This window comes from Trachemys scripta, chromosome 14 (assembly GCF_013100865.1).
Source record: "Trachemys scripta elegans isolate TJP31775 chromosome 14, CAS_Tse_1.0, whole genome shotgun sequence".
Taxonomy (NCBI): Eukaryota; Metazoa; Chordata; order Testudines; family Emydidae; genus Trachemys; species Trachemys scripta.
In genome coordinates, this window is record NC_048311.1 from 25,426,941 (window position 1) to 25,449,256 (window position 22,316).

At 43.1% G+C, this 22,316-nt stretch overlaps 1 protein-coding gene across 1 annotated transcript in view; it reads left to right on the plus strand.

The window, feature by feature from the left end:
• ANKFN1 (ankyrin repeat and fibronectin type III domain containing 1) overlaps positions 1 to 22,316 on the plus strand; it is an 83,198-nt gene that overhangs the window by 44,684 nt on the left and 16,198 nt on the right. Inside the window, exons 6-8 of the mRNA XM_034790040.1 lie at positions 5,519 to 5,616; positions 9,149 to 9,239; positions 14,330 to 14,437. Coding sequence (XP_034645931.1) covers positions 5,519 to 5,616; positions 9,149 to 9,239; positions 14,330 to 14,437 — 297 coding nt within the window. The remainder of the gene's footprint in view (positions 1 to 5,518; positions 5,617 to 9,148; positions 9,240 to 14,329; positions 14,438 to 22,316) is intronic.

Consider the following 22,316-nt stretch of genomic DNA (forward strand, 5'->3'; position numbering starts at 1 on the left):
TGTTATCTGGGTGATTGGCTGAACAAAAAATAGGACTGATTGGACTTGTAGGCTCTAAAGTTTTCCATTGCTTTATTTTTGAATGCAGGGGTTTTTGTACATAATTCTACATTTGTAAGTTCAACTTTCATGATAAAGAGATTGCACTACAGGACTTGTATTAGGTGAATTGAAACATACTGTTTTTTTACCGTGCTAATATTTGTAATCAAAAATAAATATAAAGTGAGCACTGTACACTTTGTATTCTGTGTTGTAATTGAAATCAATATATTTGAAAATGTAGAAAACACCCACAAATATTTAAATAAATGGTGTTCTATTATTGTTTAACAGCGCGATTAATCGCAATTAATTTTTTTAATCGCTTGACAGCCCTACTCTGTATGATTGGGTAGTCGGGAGTTTTGTTCACTCCTCTGCAGAATTCCAGCATTTTGGGTGCTCAGATGCACTCATTCTCCTTTGACTTTCCTTTAAGTTCTTCCAGTGCCTAAGAGCACTGTCTGCAAGAGGTCACTGATGGTGATGTCTTGCACTCCTAACATGTCTTTGAGCAACTTATTCATAGCCTTCCGGGTTGCTCCAAGTGCTCCAGTAATCACTGGATCATCTTTGTTCTTGTTGTCCATAACCGTTCCATTACATAGCAGAGTTCTTCAGACTTCGCTGTCTTCTTTTCTTGTTTCTTTTTGGTGTTTCTGTCTGCTGGTATGGCACTCTCAATTAACATGATAAAGATTTGTCATCTTTTCTGCAACAACTATATCCAGCCTGTTTGCATGCACTGTTGGGTCTGTGACAATTGCCAGCTCCCATAAAATCTTCGCTTCTTCATTCTCTAGAGCGCTTCCAATTTGGTGGTCATAATACCGCAGGCTGCATTTAAATCCGTACTTGCCATAGAGGCGGCAGTACAGACTGGGCGACCTCATTGTGTCTGTTCACATATTGCCTCCTACCCAGGGCTCTTCTGAAAAGGAAGAGACTGTGGAGCATGTATGGAGTGCCTCATCAACAGATGCTCCACTGTCGCTTCCTTTTCAGAACACATTCCGCAGTTCGGGGAGCAATTCTGTTTGGTTAATTTTGTTTTGAATGTAATTAGTCCTTAAGGTCTACTCTTGTGCACTCATAATGAGGCGCTCTGTCTCTTTTTTGAGGTATCCTTCTACAAGCCATTAGCCATTGTTGTTATTATATAACTGTATTAGCATCCAGAGGTCTCAAGCAGAAATGCGGCCCCATTATGTTAGCTGCTGTCCGAATACATACAAAGACACAGGAGCTTATTCTCATTTGAACTAAGGCCTTTTTACACCTCCCTGGCAGTTTATTAGGGGCCTTAAAATGGGCATAAATTACAGATGGTGTCAAGGAGCCTTAGTGTCAATGAAAATCGGGGCCACACTCCTTACTTGGAGGGCTTTCATTGTATTAAGGACCAAGTTCTGAAGCTAGTTGAGATCTTCACCCCTGCTCCAAACCCTTCATGCTGGGTAAACCGGGCAGAGCAGTGTAAAGAGACCCGAAAAGCCCTGGTTCCCACTGAAGGAGGGTTTCTCCTGGCCCAAGCACTGGTGAAGATAGACGTAATGCTGCCTTCCAAGGACTCCCCTGTAAGCCCTGAAGCAGGGGATGTGCTGGGGTAGGAGGGGCGTGCTAGGACAGGGCTGCAGCATGCAGCGAGGCAGAGATTTCTGGTAGCGCTACAGCCCTTGGGGTTTCCTGCGGCGGCTGCCATAGTTTAGACCGTCCTCTGGGGCTGTGTAATTTATGCCCAGGGCCTCTCCAATCCCCAAAACAGCCTAGGATTGGGAAGGCCCAGAGGTGGCTTAAAGCCCCCATAGTCTCTGCTCTCTCAGAGCTTCGAGCTCTGACACAGAGCTTACAGACACAGGACACACACCGTTTCTCATGCTGAGAAGTACCTTACTCTGCCTCTAGTCCCATTGGTCTGAGTGCAGTAAAGTGCTGTTCCACAGAATCTGGCCCTATATGACACCATCTTGTTTTACCTGGAGCCGGGAGAAGAAAAAGAGCATCTGAAATGACAGCCCGTTTGTTAGATGCTGAGCAGCTTAGGACTGGCTTCTCCAATGTACCCTACTGCAGTAAGGGAACATGTCCATGCTAGCAGCGTGCATACCAGACTTCAGTTCCAAGTGATTTAATACAGCTGAGTTATAAAACCCTGAAAATCATGGTTTACAATGGAAACTCTGACAGGCCATCAAGTATAATGGCACTTACAGGCACTGCTATAATTAAACCCTCCACACACCAAAAACCCTCCAACATCTTACAGTAACAATCTCTACATGTTCATAGAGGCGGATGGAGATAGCCCCGTGACTCCCATTAAAGCCAGCGGTAGATAGGTAGTTAAAACTCTATGGAACTCTAGGGAAACGTGTCCTGAAAAAAGCCAGAGGCAAATGGACAAAATCAAGAACAACAGTGTTTACTTAGCAGTGAATGTTAAAGTGTTTCAGAACATAGCATATATTGTCTAAGATCACACAGCACTGTCAGAGAGAGAGGGAATGCTGAGCATGGGGGATGGAAGGAGAAGAGAAGGGAAAGGTGGCATGAGCCTCTTGTTCTGGCAACCCTGCAGAAATATGGAAATTAATTGCTGAGCAGAAAATATTGTGAAATATTGTTTTCTTTTTTCCAAATAGGGCAGACTCAGCTTTACCAGTGATCTGTATGAGAATCGCATGCTCTAAATAGATTTTTATCTAGCGCTTGATCTTAAAAACTAAAGCTGATAACAATTAAACCTCTGAAAATAGTAACCGCCCTGGGGAATTTTGAGGGTCTAAAATGCAGAAGTCTTTGGAGCAACGTCTTCTCTCGGTTACATTGGTGTAAATGCAGAAAACGAATGGAGTTTCTCCACACTTACATCAGCATAACTGAGCGAAGAAGCTGATCTCTAACCTGTAAAGAGATCGTGAGGGTCTGTTGAAATAGATGTCCAGGATGACAGCTTGTCCACAAGTTTGAGTCTGCTGCGTTTTTGAAGTGGACAACTATTAAATCCCAGATGTGTGAGTCTCCAACAGTAACTGGCCCTTAACTATACCCCTGGTACCTGCCATTGCTAGAGTATAATTTTTTTAAAAAATAGGCTATTTTCCTGTCAGCAGTCATACTTCCCCACTTGCTTGTGCTCATTTTAAAAATGATTTAACTTGTCTGCATCACTCTATTTTATCTTATTTTTATGTTCTCATTCATTTTTGCAAGGAATGGAGGGGGGAGATTGATGGCAGTGGGACTGATCCTGTAAATCTTTCACTCATGAGTACGTCTTATAAGTTAATGGGAACACTTACATGAGTAAAGATACCCCGGCATCTGCTTAAGCCTGCAGGATAAGCCCCTTCAATTGCAAAGTATATGTCAGTAAAGCATCAGTTGATTCATTTTCATAGTGGGCTACTGCTTAGTAATTCCTCATGGCTCTGTGTGACTTCTGTGATTATGTAACACAATCTGATGAGGAGTAGAGATCTGGTCCTATGTCCTCTGAAGTCAATAGAAAGACTCCTATTGACCTCAGTGAGCTTTGGCTCAGGCCCAGAGAGGATAATACTGTTGTGGGTTGGGCAAAATATCATTGAAGCTGGTGGTTGCAACTCCATCCCATCCTTTAAGATAGCTGCTGCTCCTTTTTAAAGGCCACTCCTAAAACAAATATGTTTGCGAGTCGACCCAGGAATTAGTACTACATGTACAGAGGGTTTCACTGGATATTATTTTGGGTGGGCTGATGGGAGGGAGAGAGAGAGAGAGAAGAAAGCTACACACGCAGCATAAACAAGCACAGTGTGGTGCTAAAACAAGAGTTCTGGGGCTATAGGCCAAGAAATTATCTCCTCTTTGATTCCTCCTGTGTTCAGGGAAACAGGACTTTGTACATTCCTTGTAAATAAACAAGATTGCATCAGGGGTATCTGGCCCCATCCCATTTCTCCTCCTAACTGGAACAACCTGCAAGAACCCAAAGTTTTATTAGCCACTCAGGCCAACTTCTGGGCCAAAAAAGGGGTAACAATCCTCTGTGGGCTGGCTCCTGCAGTAAGAGCTACATGATGTGTTATAATATGTAGGCCATATTTACTCTATCCTGGCATGCAATGGTTGAACATGAGCTCCCGGTGGGACTCTATAGCCAAAAGGGATATTGTGATCCTTGGATGCATAAATAGGGGAGTAGAATATTTGGCACCCGTCTCACTGCTGCTGGAATACGATCCGGTTCTGGGATTGGCAATTAAAGAAGGATGTTGATAAATTGGAGAGGCTCCAGAGAAGAGCCGCAAGAATGATTAAAGAGTTGGACAACGTGGCTTCTTGTGATCGACCAGTGGTTCTCAACCTGTGGTGATCCGCTGACTCCTCAGGGTCTGTGGACTATGTGTAAGGGGTCCGCAAAAGATTTAGACTGAAAACTGACTGGTCAGAATTCATATATATACAGACAATAGATTTCCAAAGGGGTCTGCGCCTCCATTCAATATTTCCAAAGGGGTCGGCACCTCCATTTGAAATTTTTAGGGGTCTGCAAATGAGAAAAGATGGAGAACCACTAAAGACTCAGGGAGCTCAACCTGTTTATCTTACCAAAGAGACTGTTAAGGGGTGACTTGATCATAGTTTATACATACCTATTTGGGAAACAAATATTTCGTAATGGGCTCTTCAATCCAGCAGGCAAAGGAATAACACAATCTGAAAGTCGGAAACTGAAGCTAGAAAAATTGAAACTGTAAATAACATGTACATTTTTAACAGTGAGGGAAATTAACCATTGGACCAATTTACCAAGGATCAGGGTGGATTCTCCATCACTGCCCATTTTTTAAATCAAGATTGGATGTTTTTTTCTAAAAGATCTACACTAGGAATGATTAGGGCAAGTTCTGTGGCCTGTGCTACAAAGGAGGTCAGACTAGATGATCACCATGATCCCTTCTGGTTTCGGAATCTATGATCAGAGCTTGGCACTAGTGTGAAACTTCACTGATTCCCTGGGGCTCTGCATATGCACAAGGGTCCACCCATGCAAATCCATCTGCAAGATCAGGGGCTTTATATTGATTTTGATTTATAGGCTTGCTTCATTGTGTTTGCAGACCAAAGTCCTCCACACAATATATTTTTCCTGCTGCTGCTTTTTCTTTAAAAAGAAGTTGCTTAAATGAGAGCAAATGCTCACTGAATGTAACTTGCATGCCAAAACATTTTAAATGTACTTTTATGAAAAGCTTTTGAGCTATTTTTTGTTATTGAGAGACACACAAACCACAGCCAATTTCTGTTCACAGTGTTGTGAAACATCATTATTTTGTCTCGCTATAGTCCGATGGAAGAGCTAATAGGAAAATGGGAGGTGGCGGGGAGAAGAAAAAGAAGGCTAGTTAATTTCCCAGGTGCTAAACTGCCTCTCTTTCTTTACCTGACACTGAAATCTGATTACATTTCCCCCTTGTTATTTATTTTCTAGTGGAATGGAGCTGTTCTGAAGACTTTTCTGTTTTGGCTGGGGAAATAATCATGGACAATCTTCAGTCTTTGAGATGCACCATCACAGGCCTCAGAATGGTAAATGCCAAATCATTAATTTAGATCTTAAACTCCCCAAATGGTACACGGGCTGTGACATTTGCATCCGGGCCTCTTGGCAAGAACAGCAGAGTGCCATTCCTCTGACAACAACTGCCAGTTATTAAGCATAATATGTCTGGTATCCATAATCTGAAAGTCACAAAGGAATAGACAGACAGCAGGAACTGTTTTGTAAATTGTCATGTTATGGGGAGATCAGAAAAGATTGGAATGAAAGCCGCTGCTCTCTGGATCACAGGATAATCTTAGTGCAGATCAAAGGCTCCTGAGAGATCCAATCCTGACTCCATGTCTGACGGATAAAATAACAATTCTATCTCCTCTCCCTCATTCAGGAACAAAGTCACTGCTTGCAGTCTTTTAAGAAGACGTGTATTTTCATACAGATAAGAACTGGGTCAATGACAGAGAAAATCTCTCATGAATATTCACTTGGATTTTTAAGCAAGCTAACTTGAACCATATGTTTGTAACCCTTCTCTGCAGGCTTTTTGTGAACATTTGTGCAAGCAAATTTTGTGTTTTGCAAATGCTTGCAGGGAACAAACCTTGTTCAAACTTCACACAAATATTTACGCTGGAACCATTCACTTGGGGCTTGATCCAGCACACACTGAAGTCAATGAGAGTCTTCACTAGAGATTGAATCAGGCCCTGAAGACAAAATAACAGCAGGGAGAAAATAAAGTTTATTCCAAAACCCCCAGGCCAGTGCCCTGAAGCACGGGTGTTGGAGATCTGACTGTCCACTTGGGTTAAAATTCTCAAATGTGTATGTCTGGGGGTATGTCTACCCTGCAGTTGGAGCTATGATTGCAGCCCATGTAGGCATACCCGAGCTAACTCTAAGCTAGCAGTGAGGCTGCAGCACCACAGGCTTCAACCCGGGCTGTATGGGCCCCCTCTCCCCCCGAGGGCACTTACTTAGGTAGCTAGCTGCTGTAGCTTCGCTGCCATTGCTACTCACGCTTAGAGTGACCAGACAGCAAGTGTGAAAAATCAGGAAAGGAGGTTGGGGGTAATAGGAGCCTATATAAGAAAAAGACCCAAAAATCAGGACTGTCCCTATAAAATCGGAACATCTGGTCACCCTATTCACGCTAGCTACGTCAAAGCTAGCTCAGGGGTACCCACCCCTGCAGCAGTCACATGTCTGATTGTAGTGTAGACATGGCAAAGAGTAAAGTGATGGGCACAATATAAAAACCTCCCAGCCAGAATAGAACAGGCGTTTTTTCAGTCTGAAGAGCTTTGATTTGAAACTTTTCCAGGCTGCCGGGCTATCGTATATATTTCCTGCATTTGTGTTATGTTATCAGCAATCCAAAGTACCTTTACTCAACATAAAACCTCCTCAGCTTGCATAGTCACTTTCAGGGGCATGTGTTAACAGCAGAGCCAATTGCACACTGTCTACACTCACACTCTTTGCCGAGAATGCCGTATCTTTAAATGAAGGGCAGGATTTTCGAGAAGCACTCATCACTGGCCTATCTCTAGTCTCATTCAAATCAACGGTAAAGCTCCAACTGACTTCAATGGGAGCAGTGTTAGGTGTCTAGACGCTTCTGTCTGCATTGGCACGCAGGCTGTGATGCATGACTGGGGAGCTGTCCATTAATGTCAAGGGTCTCCCTATGCTATCGTTGATAGATTGTAATGTCTCTTTTGGACCCATTGTAGTCCATTAACTCAGGGATTTGGGGGAGATCTTTGAACTATGTCTTCCAGTCCCTCATGATATTCTGGTCAAAGCACCAGTGGGTAGTAGGTTTGGAAGAAGGTGACTCTGGTTGTGGGAACATTGTCTAGTGATTAGAACACAGGAGTTACCGTCCTGGTCCTGCCAACACATAGTGCTGGAAGTAGCTCTTACCACTGTGACATTAGTGGGACTAAACACTATACGCAGGACTGGGTCCTAAGGACCGGAGTCTGCCACCCTTATGCACCCACTGAAGTCAGCAGGCCTGATTCTTATTTACACTGAGGCCTGTTACCATTGTCAGAGCGGCGTAAGGACAACTTCATGCAAATGAGAATCAGGCCCCGAGGAATTCCTTGTGAAATAAGGTACTCTCCAATGTGAGTAAGGATATCAGAACCTCAGCCTTAGTTATATTGCTAGGGCTTGTCTACACATCGCCAGAGTCTGGACTACAGAGGTATGAATTGTAGAGTGCTCTAACGTGTCACGGTCTAACTGTTCCAGGTTGACCCCGCCAGTGTGAACTAAAAGGTACCTTGTACACATTCATGTAATCCTGTTTGAAACAGGACTACAGTAGAACCTCGAAGTTATGAACACCTCGGGAATGGAGGTTGCCCTTAACTCTGAAATGTTCATAACTTTGAACAAAACGTTCTGGTTGTTCTTTTAAAAGTTTACAACTGAACCTTGACTTAAAACAGCTTTCAAACTTTACTATGCAGAAGAAAACTGCTGCTTTCCCTTTATTTTATTTTTTAGTTGTTTACGTTTAACAAAATACTGTACTGTATTTGCTTGTTTGTCTCTACTGCTGCCTGGTTGCATACTTCTGGTTCCAAATGAGGTGTGTGGTTGACCAGTCAGTTCGTAACGCTGGTGTTCGTAACTCTGAGGTTCTACTGTACATCAGTGTGAACTAGATATCTTTTAATTTTGTGCCAGCAAGATCTACATGGAGCACTTACAGCGCAACACGTTAGAGCACTATACAGTTCACACCCCCATAGTCCAGATTGTGATGCCATGTAGACAAGCAATGGGCAAAATAGATTGGATTAGTAAGGAATCAACCATCTTTGAACTGAACCAGAACCTATTTTCAATTTCAGAAAAGTTTTTAACATTTAGTTTGTGTTTCACCTTTGCCAGCCTCAGTGCTTCCTGGGTTCCTTCAGGACCAGAGGAGAAGGACCAAAATACCACGAAGGGAGGCTATTTCTGCAGTTTTTCCAACCTAACTAGAACGGGAAGTGCTGTAATGCTAGCAAAAACACCTGTTCTCATGACAGCTCCAGCCCAGTTTTTTAGACCAAAGAGAATGGACAGTTAGATAAGCTTTGGGTAAACTTTTTAGTATTTAAACAAAGCAGATTTCTATTGAATCCAATCATAGGGATTACTCTACTGCTAGGAGACAAACAAACAAACAAAAAACCCCTAAAACTGTACTCATTACTTCATTATAGATTTTCATAGGCCCTGATTCTACAACCTTTGGAGTGAGCAGTATGTACATACTAATCTCACTGATTTCACCACTTTCCCACTGACTCGCTGTATAACCCTGGGCAAGTCATTTAACGTCTCTCCACCAGTTATTGAGTTCAGTGGCCCTATTAGGTATGAGTTAGGGTATGAGTAGAACTGGCTATAAATAATTTTAAAAGTCACTATGATAAGGGTTCATTAGTTGATGTTTGTATGAGGCACTGAAGAAGCAAAGTACAGAGTATTACCGTTAATATTTATAAATGAAATGTTTAATACCCTTCTGTTTCCATTTCAATGCATTTTCAGGGCCAAAGTTATCACGCTCGTGTGTCAGCATACAACATGAAGGGATGGGGACCTTCACAGACTACCACTCCTGCCTGTGCTTCTCCTTCTAGTAGGTTAAGATCACCATGATTGATTTATTAAAGCTACTTTATCGAGGTCTTTTTGTTTTTAAAGCGAATTTGACCCATTGGGGTCAAATAATAAAATGGGCAAGTCACCCAGGAATGAAATAAATAAAATATAACTTCAAACAAAAAAAATCCTGGAAAGAATTTATATATATCTTAATTGTCCTGCACTGTTACCACTTCCACACTTTTTCCAGTTCTTTGTCAGCAGGTTGTCTATTTAGGACCTGATCCTGCACACATATATGCAAGAGGGGTAGGATTTTGATCCTTATGTCCATTAATAAGCTTCTGTCTTATTGAATTTTCTATAATGTAAGGAAAAGAGCAGATCATAGTCTGAATCTGAACTACCATCAGGAAAACATTGATGGCGCAAACAATTCTGCCCCGTGCATTGCAAACATTGTGGGTCCAATCCTTTAAGATTCTGAGGGGTATTAATTCTCATTAAAGTCAATGGACTGCTCATATAAGTAGAGATACGTATGTGCATGCATGTTCACAGTAATAGTTAAGTAGTAGTTAAAATGTTCCACATGACTGAAACCCTCCTTCCTTTTAAAAATCATGGTGGGTTTGCTAAAACTCCACTGGGACCATAATTTGACTTTTGCAATTTTTTAATTTATCCTAATGGTATCCTATTGTTAGTCACTTTTCCTGGATTAGTACTCACTGCTGAATTGGCTAGGCACATTACAGCTTCCCTTGTATTGATTAGTGTGGGGAAGGTTTTCATTTTATTGCATTCGCACTTTCTTTTATTAGGCTAATGTAACGAGTTAATAAGCTGGAATGGTAATGTGAGAACATAAAGGAAGCTGGACTGACACTACCTATCTGAGAGTTGTGGGAAGTGGAGTTTGGGTAATTGAGGCTGTTATAGTACTACTGTCTTATCCTAGACCAAATTCTGCTCTCATTTACACCAATATAAATCCAGAGTTACTCTAACAAAATCCTCTATGTTTGGTGTAGTACAGTTCTGGGACAAACTTCTGATCACTGTTACTTTGGAGTGATTCTGCTGACTTACTCTGAATTACACCAGTATAACAGAGCAGAATTTGGTTCCTGTAACCTTAAAATTCCATGCCCCCTAAAGAAGCCACTGTACATTCACATAGCTGGAGTTGCGTAACTTAGGTCAACCTAAACCCGTAGTGTAGACGTGCCCTAAGTTCCTGTAAAAAAGACAATTCCCTACGTGAATAACGTAGCTGGAGTCAACGTACCTTAGGCCAACTTATAGCAGTGTCTACACTGTACTGGGTCGATGGGAGAAACTCTCCCGTCGACTTACCTTATGCTTCTCGTTCCGGTGGAGTACTGGAGTCGACGGGAGAGCGACTTCACTAGACCCGCTAAATCGACCCCCGGTGGATTGATCGCTGCAGCCTGGATCCACTGGTAAGTGGAGACAAGCCTTCAGTGTCAGTCAACAGAATACGCCCCACAGAGCAGGGGATCCCTGACAAAACAAAAGTGGCATTTTACACTGCAGCCCTGTATTGGATTGAGGTATTATTCTGGAAATATTGTATTGTCTCACCCTTCTGACAGTGCCTCTTTCTTTGTATTCTTGTTCAATCTTTTGAAAATACTCTGCAAGAAGGGCCTGATCCAAAGCCAATGGAAGTCAAATGAAGTCTTGTCACAGACTTCAGTGGGCTTTCCATCAGGTGCTATTGAACCCAAACAAGGGCTGGTCAGAAAATGGGGTTTATTTTCCTGCAGAAAGTTAAGACTTTGCATCTAAAAGAACCTGAATTTATTTTTTTTATTGAAAACTTCCTCCTCCTCCTCCCTCCCCCCCCCCCAAAAAAATGGTTTTCAAGTGAAAATGTTTGTGATTGGCTTTTTCAGTTTTCCGACAAACAAACAAACATTTTCGAGAAGAGCAGGGACGTTCCACAAAACTTTTCCTTTTGTCAAAAACCCAATTTTCTGTCGAAAGATGTTTTGATGGACAATTTTTGACCAACCTTAACCAAAACCCTTAAAAGAGAACTGGATAAATTCAAGGTGGTTAAGTCCATTAATGGCTATTAGGCAGGATGGGTAAGGAATGGTGTCCCTAGCCTCTGTTTGTCAGAGCATGGAGATGGATGGCAGGAGAGAGATCACTTGATCATTGCCTGTTAGGTCCACTCCCTCTGGGGCACCTGGCATTGGTCACTGTCGGTAGACAGGATACTGGGCTAGATGGACCTTTGGTCTGACCCAGTACGGCCGTTCTTATGTTCTTGTGACCCTTGCTGTAGCCTGCCTATGCCACTCTGGCAGCATTATGGTGCTACAGTGGCCTGGGAGCGAATGTCCCCAGTTTAGGAGCAGCCTAGGGTTGATATAAGCAAATGTACAGTGGTTTTCCTTGTGGACCGTGTTGGTCTGGAAGATCACGGGTGGGAAAGTAAGTGCTAATAATGCTTGGTGCTGCAGGGACACAAAGTTGCAGAGCAGTCATAGGCAGCCCCAGGTAAGTAAGAATTAAGGCCACTTTGTCCCCACAGCAGCTGAGAATCCAGGCCAAGTAAAGCCACCTTTCCTCTGCCTCCGCCTAGGCTATGCCTTCTATAAAACGGTGCCAAGGCTGCACATGGGGCACTCATGACAAGCTGCCGCGTTATTTTTAGAAGAGGCAGGCATGGCAACAGTAGAAAGAGACCAGTCGTCGCCCATGATACATATGGAAATTTACTCACGGTCCCTGTGTGTCAAAGCACAATGTTTCAACAAGACCATATGTGTATGTTTTCTTCATCAGTGAACACTGGAGCATTAAGCAGACCCAGATCCCATTGTCTAGCTGGCCATTATGCAGTATTTTCATTGTTAAGTATCCTCAGTGACACACACTCAAGCTTGAGGGAGACTCTTATCGCCTAAGTTTAAACTCTTTTTATGAGGTAATGTTAACGTCAGAATTTCAGCTTGAAATGCAGCATGCTATTTATTCATTGGGCCAGTGACTGTCTGCAGAACTTATTCTAGTGAGAAGGTCTTTATCCAGGGGACTGCCCTGACCATTGGGTTTGAAAACTAGCGAAGCAAGTGCTCGGCAAGAACAGTGTGCCCCTGGAATGATGCTGGTGTAACCGAGCAGAATTCGGCCCTAAGCTATAAACTAACCTTAGACTCTTTAACACTCTATAAAACGGTCTATAGGGACCGCCAGAAAAATATGCTAGTGCATTGTTTCTCAACCTTTTTGATCCCAGAGACCGGCTTGCTGCCTGTGCCAGGGAGATCTCAGGGACCGGCACCGGTCCATGGACCAGTCGCTAAGAATCACTGTGTTAGTGGAATTAAAAATCCAGGGTTCAAGCTTGAATCCCACTCCAGGCCCAAGGCACCAAGGGATTGAAAAGTCAATTAATCTTCCTGGCTGGAGATTCCCCTGGCATGGGGGACTCATTGAGTGCTGGCTTCTAACCCCTTCCCCACCCGCAGGTCCACTGAATGTACCTGAGGCAAACTTGGGCAATAAAAGGGGTGTGGCCAGAAAGCTGCTATGCTCTGGTGATCCCCAGCTGGCAGATGCCCCTCTGAGGGCCATACCAAGCTGATCTGGTCTAAATGACACCAGCCTGCAGAACCAGCCTCCAGCCAGCCCCCGGATCCGTGAGCGGCAAATGGTTCCTATGTGTCTCCCCACACACCTGCACCCAGTAGATACTGAATATAGCTGAGAATTAACCTCCCAGTGTTGACCTACAAAAGTTATCGCTTTTGGCGTCAAGTATCAGAGGGGTAGCTGGATCTGTAAAAAGCAACAAAGAGTCCTGTGGCACCTTAAAGACTAACAGATGCATTGGAGCATAAACTTTCATGGGTGAATGCCCACTTCGTCAGACGAAAGCTTATGCTCCAATACATCTGTTAGTCTTTAAGGTGCCACAGGACTCTTTATCGCTTTTGGCGTCCACCAGAATATCTAACATAAAGGATACTTCTCTACAGCTGATGCAATAGCCCACAGACTATAGGAGTAGCCACTGTCCACTACATCCACCCGTATGTGGGGCTTGTTATCACTGTAGCAAGTCAAGGCCAAAGTACATTTAGGTCTCTAGCAGGTTGAGTCTCTGAAAAGGAATAAGTCACTCTCAACTTAAATTAGTACTGTATGTTCAGCAAGTGAGCAGTTAGTTGGTGGCACATGTCTTCCGTGCCCGCTAAGAGAAGAAGGAATCTGTTGATGCACTGACAGGCCAAGGACACGCTTTTATTTGTGAAACCAGGGTGGGTGGGTTTTTTATTTCATTTTATTTTTGTATATAAAAGAAGTGTGACTATAAAATTTAAAATGATCTGACATCATGGCTCGCCTGGATTCCATGAACTTGGTTGATTTTCTCACACCCCTGACAGAGAATTCGGGAGCTTGTGATAGAAGGTCTTAGTAAGGCTGAGATTTTTAGCTAGCAAACCTTCTTTGCACTGAGGGCATTTGGGGCAGAAACCATGGCCTTGTGCTTTGTCAGTACCATGCCTGGCTGGAATGTTCAGGGCTCAGCAGACACAACCAGGACCAGGTTTTCAAAAGTACTAAGCCCAGCTAGCAAGGATGTTCCAATGGTTTGGGTACCATCACCTGGGTTCAATTCTCTGCTCAACAGATTTCCCGTGTGACCTTGGGCACGTCACTTAGTCTCTCTCTGTGTCTCAGCACCCCATCTGTAAAATGGAATAAAGGGGTTGTTAGGATAAATATATTAACGATTGTGAGACATTCAGATGTGATGATAAACCCCATTTTCTGACCAGCTATGGCAGTGGGGCCTTATAGCTACCTAAGCTAGATGTTTCTGGCAATAATTGTCGCAACAGAAGCTGCTGGGAGGTGATTTCTTTTGAAACTTTAGCCCTACATTGTTGGTATTATATTATCTATTTTGCAGGGGTAGAGGAAGCTTATGGTATAGGCAGTGCCATTCCATCCCATGTGCATATATGCAAATCTCCCTCCCCCCCAACAGCCAGGAAAAATGAGGAGCAAGAAAACATTTTTAAGCCCTCTTCTACTCCTTTACATTTCCATTTGTTTATTTCTTTTGTTCAACAGACTGGAAAGACTGCGATGGCAGAGAACCTAGACACTGGGGACATACTGAAGCCCTGGAACGTCTCCTTCAGCAGGTTCGAGCGGCTCATCAGCATTACAGTTGCCGAGGTAAGGATAAAAAAAACCTGTGGTAGGGCACCAGTCGAAGCCTCTGTGGCGCCTGTAATTTTAGCAGTTTCCTAACTGGGTCATACCTTCTCATTCATCAGGAAAAGAAAGATATTAATATTGGCCCATCTGGAATCACTTGAGCGTACTATCTTGCTCTTAACCCTTGCAATAAGTCATATGCAAACATGTGAAAGCAAGCATGCACCCCCCACTCTCATTTAATTGTTCTCCCTGCAAATCGTTTTCACACAGGAATCCATGAAAAAGCTTCAAGGATCTCTCTTTCTCCCCCCCCCCCCCCCCCGCCACCCTCCTCCCCCCCCCAAATAATTTATTTTAAAAACTATTTTGGATCAACAGAGAGGACTTGGCCACCTCCAAATGAGAGACACTATGTATTCTAGCAGAGGTGGTGCCAATGGAATGAAAAATTGTTGTACTAACCAGTGCGAAGGCAAGACTGCTACATTTTTTTTAATGTAACAACCCAAAACGGTGAGAGGGTTCGAATCTCAGCCAGTTCTGCGCTCTTCATTCATGGGAAACAGACTGTGCCTTTGATAGCTCGAGAGTCAAAGCAGCAGGCTGGGATACTTTTTAAAGCTGTTTAAAAGTCTCTATTCTATATTGGCTGTTGAAATGTTACTATTTATTTTTTAAATCTGATTTCTAACTGGAATAATGCTTGGAATTTGGTTTCAACTGAAGAAATCAAACTGCCGCGAAGTTGTCATTTTCCCCTGCTGTTTTACTTATCATATTCCAAGCTGCCTCAAACGAGTCACATTCACAGAAGTGCTTAAGACTGAAAATGAAAGATGCAGCCTTATTTCTCTGAGTGCAAATATGCCATAATCATGATGATCAAGGGTCTGCCACAGTCCTATTGTAGCTATGGCAACTTAATTCAGCTATGTTGCTTGGAAATGGAAAAGAGATATTGCAAGAAAATAGAATGTTTCTCCAATGAAGATTCACAAAACCACCATGATTTGTAGAGGAGTTGGGAAGTGAAGCTGCAGACTGCGTATTCTGACTCTTAAATAGCTGGCTTCATATCTGACTATGAGAGGAAACCTGTTTTGCATGGGACTCTCTCCCCTCTCTGAATGGTAGCAGATGTCCAGGGTCTTTCAGGTCAACTTCTCAGTGGAGGAGAAATAAATGATCTAGAGCCTGGGTATATTCTAAGTGTAACTTGTTTTATTTGCACACATACACCAGTCCTGGAGCAGAAGTGGTCACAAACGGCATGTAGGGCAAGCCATTCTTTCAGGAGTCTCAGCCCTAAGCCAATGCCAAGTTCCTAGGGAACACCTTTGCCTCAAGAATTGACTCCAATTTGAGACCAAGGCAGGAAGCAAACTCGGCTGCTGCTTTCACAACTCCCATTTCTGTTCCTTGCCTAGCAAAACTAACAATAATACAGTGAGTTTTCCCAACGCTGAGTATTTTCTTTCATGCTAAGAAAAAAGAATTTGGAAGACTCTCTGGAACAGTACCATCTGGCAGCACCTGCCATGACAACATTCTTACTTTGGATCATATAAAAATTCTCAATCGCTTGTGTTGTAGCAAAGCATCACATATTGGATGAATGAGATTCGTAACATGATAAAAGGGCCTTTGGAGACTTGCCTAAGCTGTGTAACTGGTGTCAGCCCCTTCCATTTCAATATTTTTATGAAATTAGAGACACCTGGAAACTGTTTGCATGAAGTACAGTGCGGGGAGGGAACTGCAAGGTCACTTTTGCTCTGAAATTTGTCAAGCTGAACGGAAAGCCAGGTCTGTGGCAGGAGAAGGATTGTCTAGTGGGTGGATCACGGGCTGGAAGGAAGGACCTCATGAGTCCTATCCACTGAGAACTGGCTTTCAGAATAGCTTTCATCAATCTAACACTTTGCAAAGACTGAGCCAGCCCCTCAGCGGGAGTAAACCAGCACTGCTCCACTGATCTCAATGGAGCCACACGAATTTACACCAACTGAGAAGCCGGCCCATTGTTGAGTTAAGCCTCACAATGCGTCCATCAGAGTGTAAGTAAATGTCATGACCCCATTATACAAAGGAAGAGACTGTGGCTATGAGTTAGTGTCACAAGCCTGGTCTCCTGACACTCAGTCCTACGTCACATCCACTAGGTGACACCGCGCTCCTCGGGTCAAACGTTTAAATTTGAGGGTAAGCGTCTCAGCCAGTGTAAATAAGCATAGGTATATTGACCTCAATAGAGCTTTGCTGATTTACGTCAGCTGCCCTCTGAGTCTGTTTCTGCGGCACAGCTAAAGAATAGGACAGAATTTGCTCTCAGGCCATTTTTACCTGTGTAACTCCATTAGTTTAAGTGAGAGCAGAATCAGGCTCAGTGTTTAGTGGAAATTAAGACTAGGCAGTAGTAGCAGTTGGATTAGAACACAGGCTTCCAGCCTTGTGCTCAGTTCACTAGCCCATGCTGCCTTGGTGAGTGAGCATGAGCAATAGAGCCATGACTGTGTAGATCCCACTGACCAAAACCTCCCTATATAAGGGGAGTTCTAAGGGCAGCAGCTGCGTAAGTGCTCCAGCATGATAAAGGAGGACTAAATTCCCCAGACTCCATAAAGAGCTCTGCACAAAGCCTGGTTGTCAGGCTTTGCACGGAAGTCTGGAATTTGGCCTGGTGTGTAGAAAAGCTCACAAAAGCACCAGGAAGAATACATTGGAATGTACAGTGAGTTTAAGAGCTTTTGGAATTAGATCAGCTGTTGCTTTTGAACCTGCTCTGTGATATGATGAAATCTCCTAGGGAATTGCTTAGGAAGCTTTGCTTTCATATGTTTAATCTTCTGGAAAATCCTGATGATTACAAACAACAAAGTCATCCATTTGTCTTCATAATACCATGCTACAGAATAGCGTAACCAAGTTACTACAATTACATATGTCCTGGCAACACTTCAGTTGTATTTTTAAGTGCTTTTTTTAATGTAGGATCATTGATTCCAAACAAATTCTGTGCAGGGAGAAGTAATTGTGTGGTGCTTTGTTACAAGAGAAACCCCTGTCTTCTCTGAAATGCTTTCCAAATATTTTCTTTCTGGGACCTAGTTGTAAATATATTTTACTGGACAAGTCAGAGGTTAGTTTTTAAAAATATTTTAGTAGTAATTTGTTTCATAGGCAGTAGGACCCATTTTTTTCATTTAGCAAAGGGATGCGAGGGAGCTCGGATTTCATAGTGCACCATATTTTTAAAGTTTTTAGCTTGGACTAAATGCTTAGCATGAATACAAAATAACAGGCCTGAGGGGGCTTTCACAATGCCATGGGTTGAGAACACCACACAAAACTATCCAGAGATTATACAGCCAGAAGGGACCATTATGACCATCCAGTCTGACTTCTGGTATAACTCAGGCCAGAGAAATATTCAGTCATTTCTGCATCAAGCCCATAACTTCTCTTTGAGCTAAAGCATCTCTTTTAGAAAGACCTCCAGTCTTGATACAAAGACTTGAGGCGATGGAGAATCCACCACATTCGTAGGCAAGTTGTTCCAATGGTTAATTGCTCTCACTGTTAAAAATGTACGCCTTTTTTTTTTTTCTAGTCTGAATTTGTCTAGCTTCAGCTTCCAACCACTGGATCTATTTTCACACAGGGTGAATTTCAGCCCCATGTGCCACGTCAGTACAAGGGCTAGGCACTACTTATGCCCTCAAATAGGGGTAAGTGGGATCTGAGTCCTGAATGGGACTTTTGCTGACCCTCTTCATAGTTGAATTTCACTCTAAATGAATATAACTTTTATGGAAATCCCTGGCCTCATTGGGTTGGAGGCTCCTCTGATAACAATCTGACACTGGTGTAATTCCATCAACATCAAAGGAGTTACTTCTCATTTACCAGTTGGGAGAGAGGCACTTGCTTCTGCAGTGATGGGACAATAGACGAGCAGACCCTTTCCATCCAAATGTTCTTCCTTGTCAGGAAAACAGAACAGAGCAAGTAACAGAGACTGGTGCCATTATCGTACACTGGAAGCCTGGGTGCAGTTTTGCTCTTATGCCTCCACAAATCTATGTATGTTGCTTTTTTAAATATCAGTTGCATTTTCCATTATTTGGTGGACAACAAAAGAAACATTTTGACATCCTGCCTAAAGAAAGAAAAACTGCCCATGTTATCAATTTACGTTGGTAGTTAATTGCTTAGCACGATCCAAATTTAAATGTTTCTGATCTCAATCTAATAACTAGCAATTCCCTAATTTCTGCCAGTAAATGTTTGTGCTAAGGCTTTTGTTAAGAGAGCTCATAGCGTGGTTGTCTTATCATTTATTAATGTAGACTTGCTCTGCTGCTACTGATATTTTACTATTCGCGGCACTCCATGTTATTTATTAGTTAATTAAATAACAGACTATTAAAATTCCATTTCCTCTGAATTCAAATTATCCTCTAATCCCAGCTCCACATTGCTGGCTTCTACTTACAGAAGATTGTAAAACAAAAGCGAACAACAATGTGGGAAAGTTTACAGTCTTTTATATAGTTTTACATTATTTCTTTTGCTGTTGGCATCTAAGAAGCTGTGGACTGAATCCAAACCACTGAATAGCCCAATAGCATGTATGCTCACTTTAAATGTTCCCTATTATTTCAGTGCTATAATCTCTGGGTGTTTTATGTGGAGTTGTGTTGCTTTGCCTGTAGCAACTTAGCTCCCCCATATACAGGAGAGAATCTAATTTACATAATTAGGATGGAAATGGTATTGCTAAACTGGTTTTACTCAGGGAGAAGAGGAAGCATGTTTGGTTTACATTATGGAGACACACTGAAATACACTCACAGGGAAGTAATAATGATCCATGAGAATGTTTTCCAAGTATTGTCTTTCTCCGGGAGGGCAGGCAGAACCCGTATTGGAAGGATGTAAACACTGAAGAAGGCGTCAGGGATGTTACTTGGAGTAATGGGGTAAAATTAAGGAAAAGTAAATTCATAGAATCATAGACTTTAAGGTCAGAAGGGACCATTATGATCATCTAGTCTGACCTCCTGCAAATACAGGCCACAGAATCTCACACATCCACTCCTGTATCAAACCTGTGTCTGAGCCATTGAAGTCCTCAAATCATGGTTTAAAGACTTCAAGGTGCAGAGAATCTTCCAGCAAGTGACCCCTGCCCCACTCTGCAGAGGAAGGCGAAAAAACCCCAGGGCTTCTGCCAATCTGCCCTGGAGGAAGATTCCTTCCCGACCCCAAATATGGCGACCAGCTAAACCCTGAGCATGTGGGCAAGACTCACCAGCTAGACACCAGACACTAGCCACTAGCCTGGATCTAGAGAGGTCATGAGAGAAGGAATAACCCTAGTTAAGGCACTGGCGTGGGAGACAGGCTTCAATGCCTGGCTTTCCTTGAGCCACTCATTTAATCTGTCTCTGCCTCCGTTTCTCATTCTCGGTAAAACAGGGATAATAATTCTTCCTTTGTCTTGACTATTTAGATTGTAAACTCTCTGGGGCTAGAACCAACTCTTGTGTGCAGTGCCTAGCAAGTTAGGGCCTCTAGCCGCTACTGCAATACAAAGAATAAGAAAACATTAGATAATGGGAGAACTAGCTGTGAAATGATTGCTCAGATTACTCTTCTCCTGGCTTCCCTCCACCTCCTGCATCTTGTCTCTGATTGTAGGCTGAGATGTTGAAAAGCACTTAATATTGGCCTAACTGTGCGGTCACTGATTTCAATGGGAGCAGTGTTACACTAATGCTGAATAGAGCCGGTTGGGAATTTTTCAGGAATGCGTTTTTTTCTCATCAGAAAATGCCAAATTTGTCAAAACTGAAACTTTTGGCAGAAACTTCTAGGTGTTGATGAAAAATTTGTCAGGACGTTTTCTCAGGCTCAGGTTGGAATTTCTGGTCAAAATGGGAGAGTGAGGAGAAGGCGTTGCGGGAGGAAGGAGAGAGAGTGGGGGCTGAACAACCCCTACCCTTGAATAAGAACGGCGCCAGGGTTTTTGGCGCCCTAGGCGGGGGTCCTTCCGCACTCCCAGTCGTCGTCGGCAATTCTGTGGCGGGGGTGTCCTTCCGCACTCCCGGTCTTTGGGGCACTTCGGCGGCGGGTCCCGGAGCGAGTGAAGGACCCGCCGCAGAATTGCCGCTGAAAACCCGGAGGGCGGAAGGACCCCCCGCCACCGAATTGCCACCAAGGGCGGCAAAATGCCACCCCCCCAAATCCTGGCACCCTAGGCAACTGCCTAGGTCGCCTTAATGGAAGCGCCGGCCCTGCCCTTGAATAGCCATTAACTCAGTGGTTAGGGACTTAGCTGGGATGTGGGAGTCCCAGGTTCAAATTCCTGCTCAAAATCAGGCAGAAGAAAGGGCAACAACCTCAATTTTTTTCACAAAATGAAGTTCTTGTTTTCCAGCCAGCCCTGATACTGACTATTTTTGAAAATCCTATCCATAAATTCTTTGGAGATGAGATGGTTTTACAGTATGGGACAGATTTCACTACCTGTACTTATGGTGAGTAGCAGCTTACTACCCACATAGTCCCATTCAAGTCAATGAGAATACTTGTGTGGTAAGCAGCTACTCAGCATAAGTAATGGGGGCAGTATCTGGCCTTGTGTCTTTGTAGAGCCTGGCCCAGTGGAAACATGATCTGGTTGGGGTCTTTATGCACTAATAAAATACAATTAGCAAAGAATAAATAATGATAAAAGGAATAATCTTCCAAGGGAAGAACTTAGCTTGAGACATCTAAAACTAGACCAGACAAAGCATTGGAGACAATACTATTGAGAAGAGTTTTGCACTGGAAAGAGTATGGATTTGATGATCTAATAAGTTTTTCTCATCTCTGAACAGTAGCATTGCATAATAAATTCACCTCACTTGTTCTCTTTGCGTTTGCTGTTTGGCAGAACAATAATTATGCTAACAATGTACCTTCTTTCTGTGGTCTTCAATGTGCTAATTATGGTGCAAATTTATTCGTCATTTTAAAATATGTTGAACACTTCCACAGATGGGGTTTTGACAAGAACAAATTTAAATGTTCAGACTTAGAACTTGTTAAGAAGACACAGTCAGACACCTCCTATTTAGCATTAGAGGCACGAGGAAAATGAGAATATCCAAGGAGACCGATTAGCTACATGCAACAAACAGTTTTCTGCAAAGAGTTGGCAGGATAATAGGCTTTTCCGACACAGAAAGGTTAACCTACAAATGTATTGGAGGTTCAGTCCAGATGCTTATCCAAACTTCATCTAATCAATCAGAACATCCTTATCCTTTAAAACTGAACTGTAATTTCACACAATTCCCATTTTCTGCCCTTCTTTCTTTCCAGATCAGCCAGAAATACCATGAGACTTGTCTCTCCAGGACCGATTCTCCTCTTTCTGACACCAGTGTTAAATAGGGTATGTCTTCACTTACCGGAGGGTCCGGCGGCAGGCAATCGATGTTCTGGGATCGATCCCGGAAGTGCTCGCCGTCGACGCCGGTACTCCAGCTAGGCAAGAGGAGTATGCGGCATCGACGGGGGAGCCTCCGTGCCGCGTCTGGACCCGCGGTAAGTTCGGACTAAGATACTTCAAATTCAGCTACGTTATTAACGTAGCTGAATTTGCGTACCTTAGTCCGAAGTGGGGACTTAGTGGGGACCAGGCCATAGAAGTGACTCCATTGAAGTAAATGGAGTTTCATCGGTGTAAAACCAGTTTTGAAAGCCTGCTCCTCTTGAGAGCTGCATGTAAAAAGCTATACACCAAAAGCAATATGCAAAGCACAACAGCAACTTTTACTGGTTGTACAAAACCTGTGCACAATGCTGCAAGTTCTTGAGTGCTATTTACTGGCATATCCTC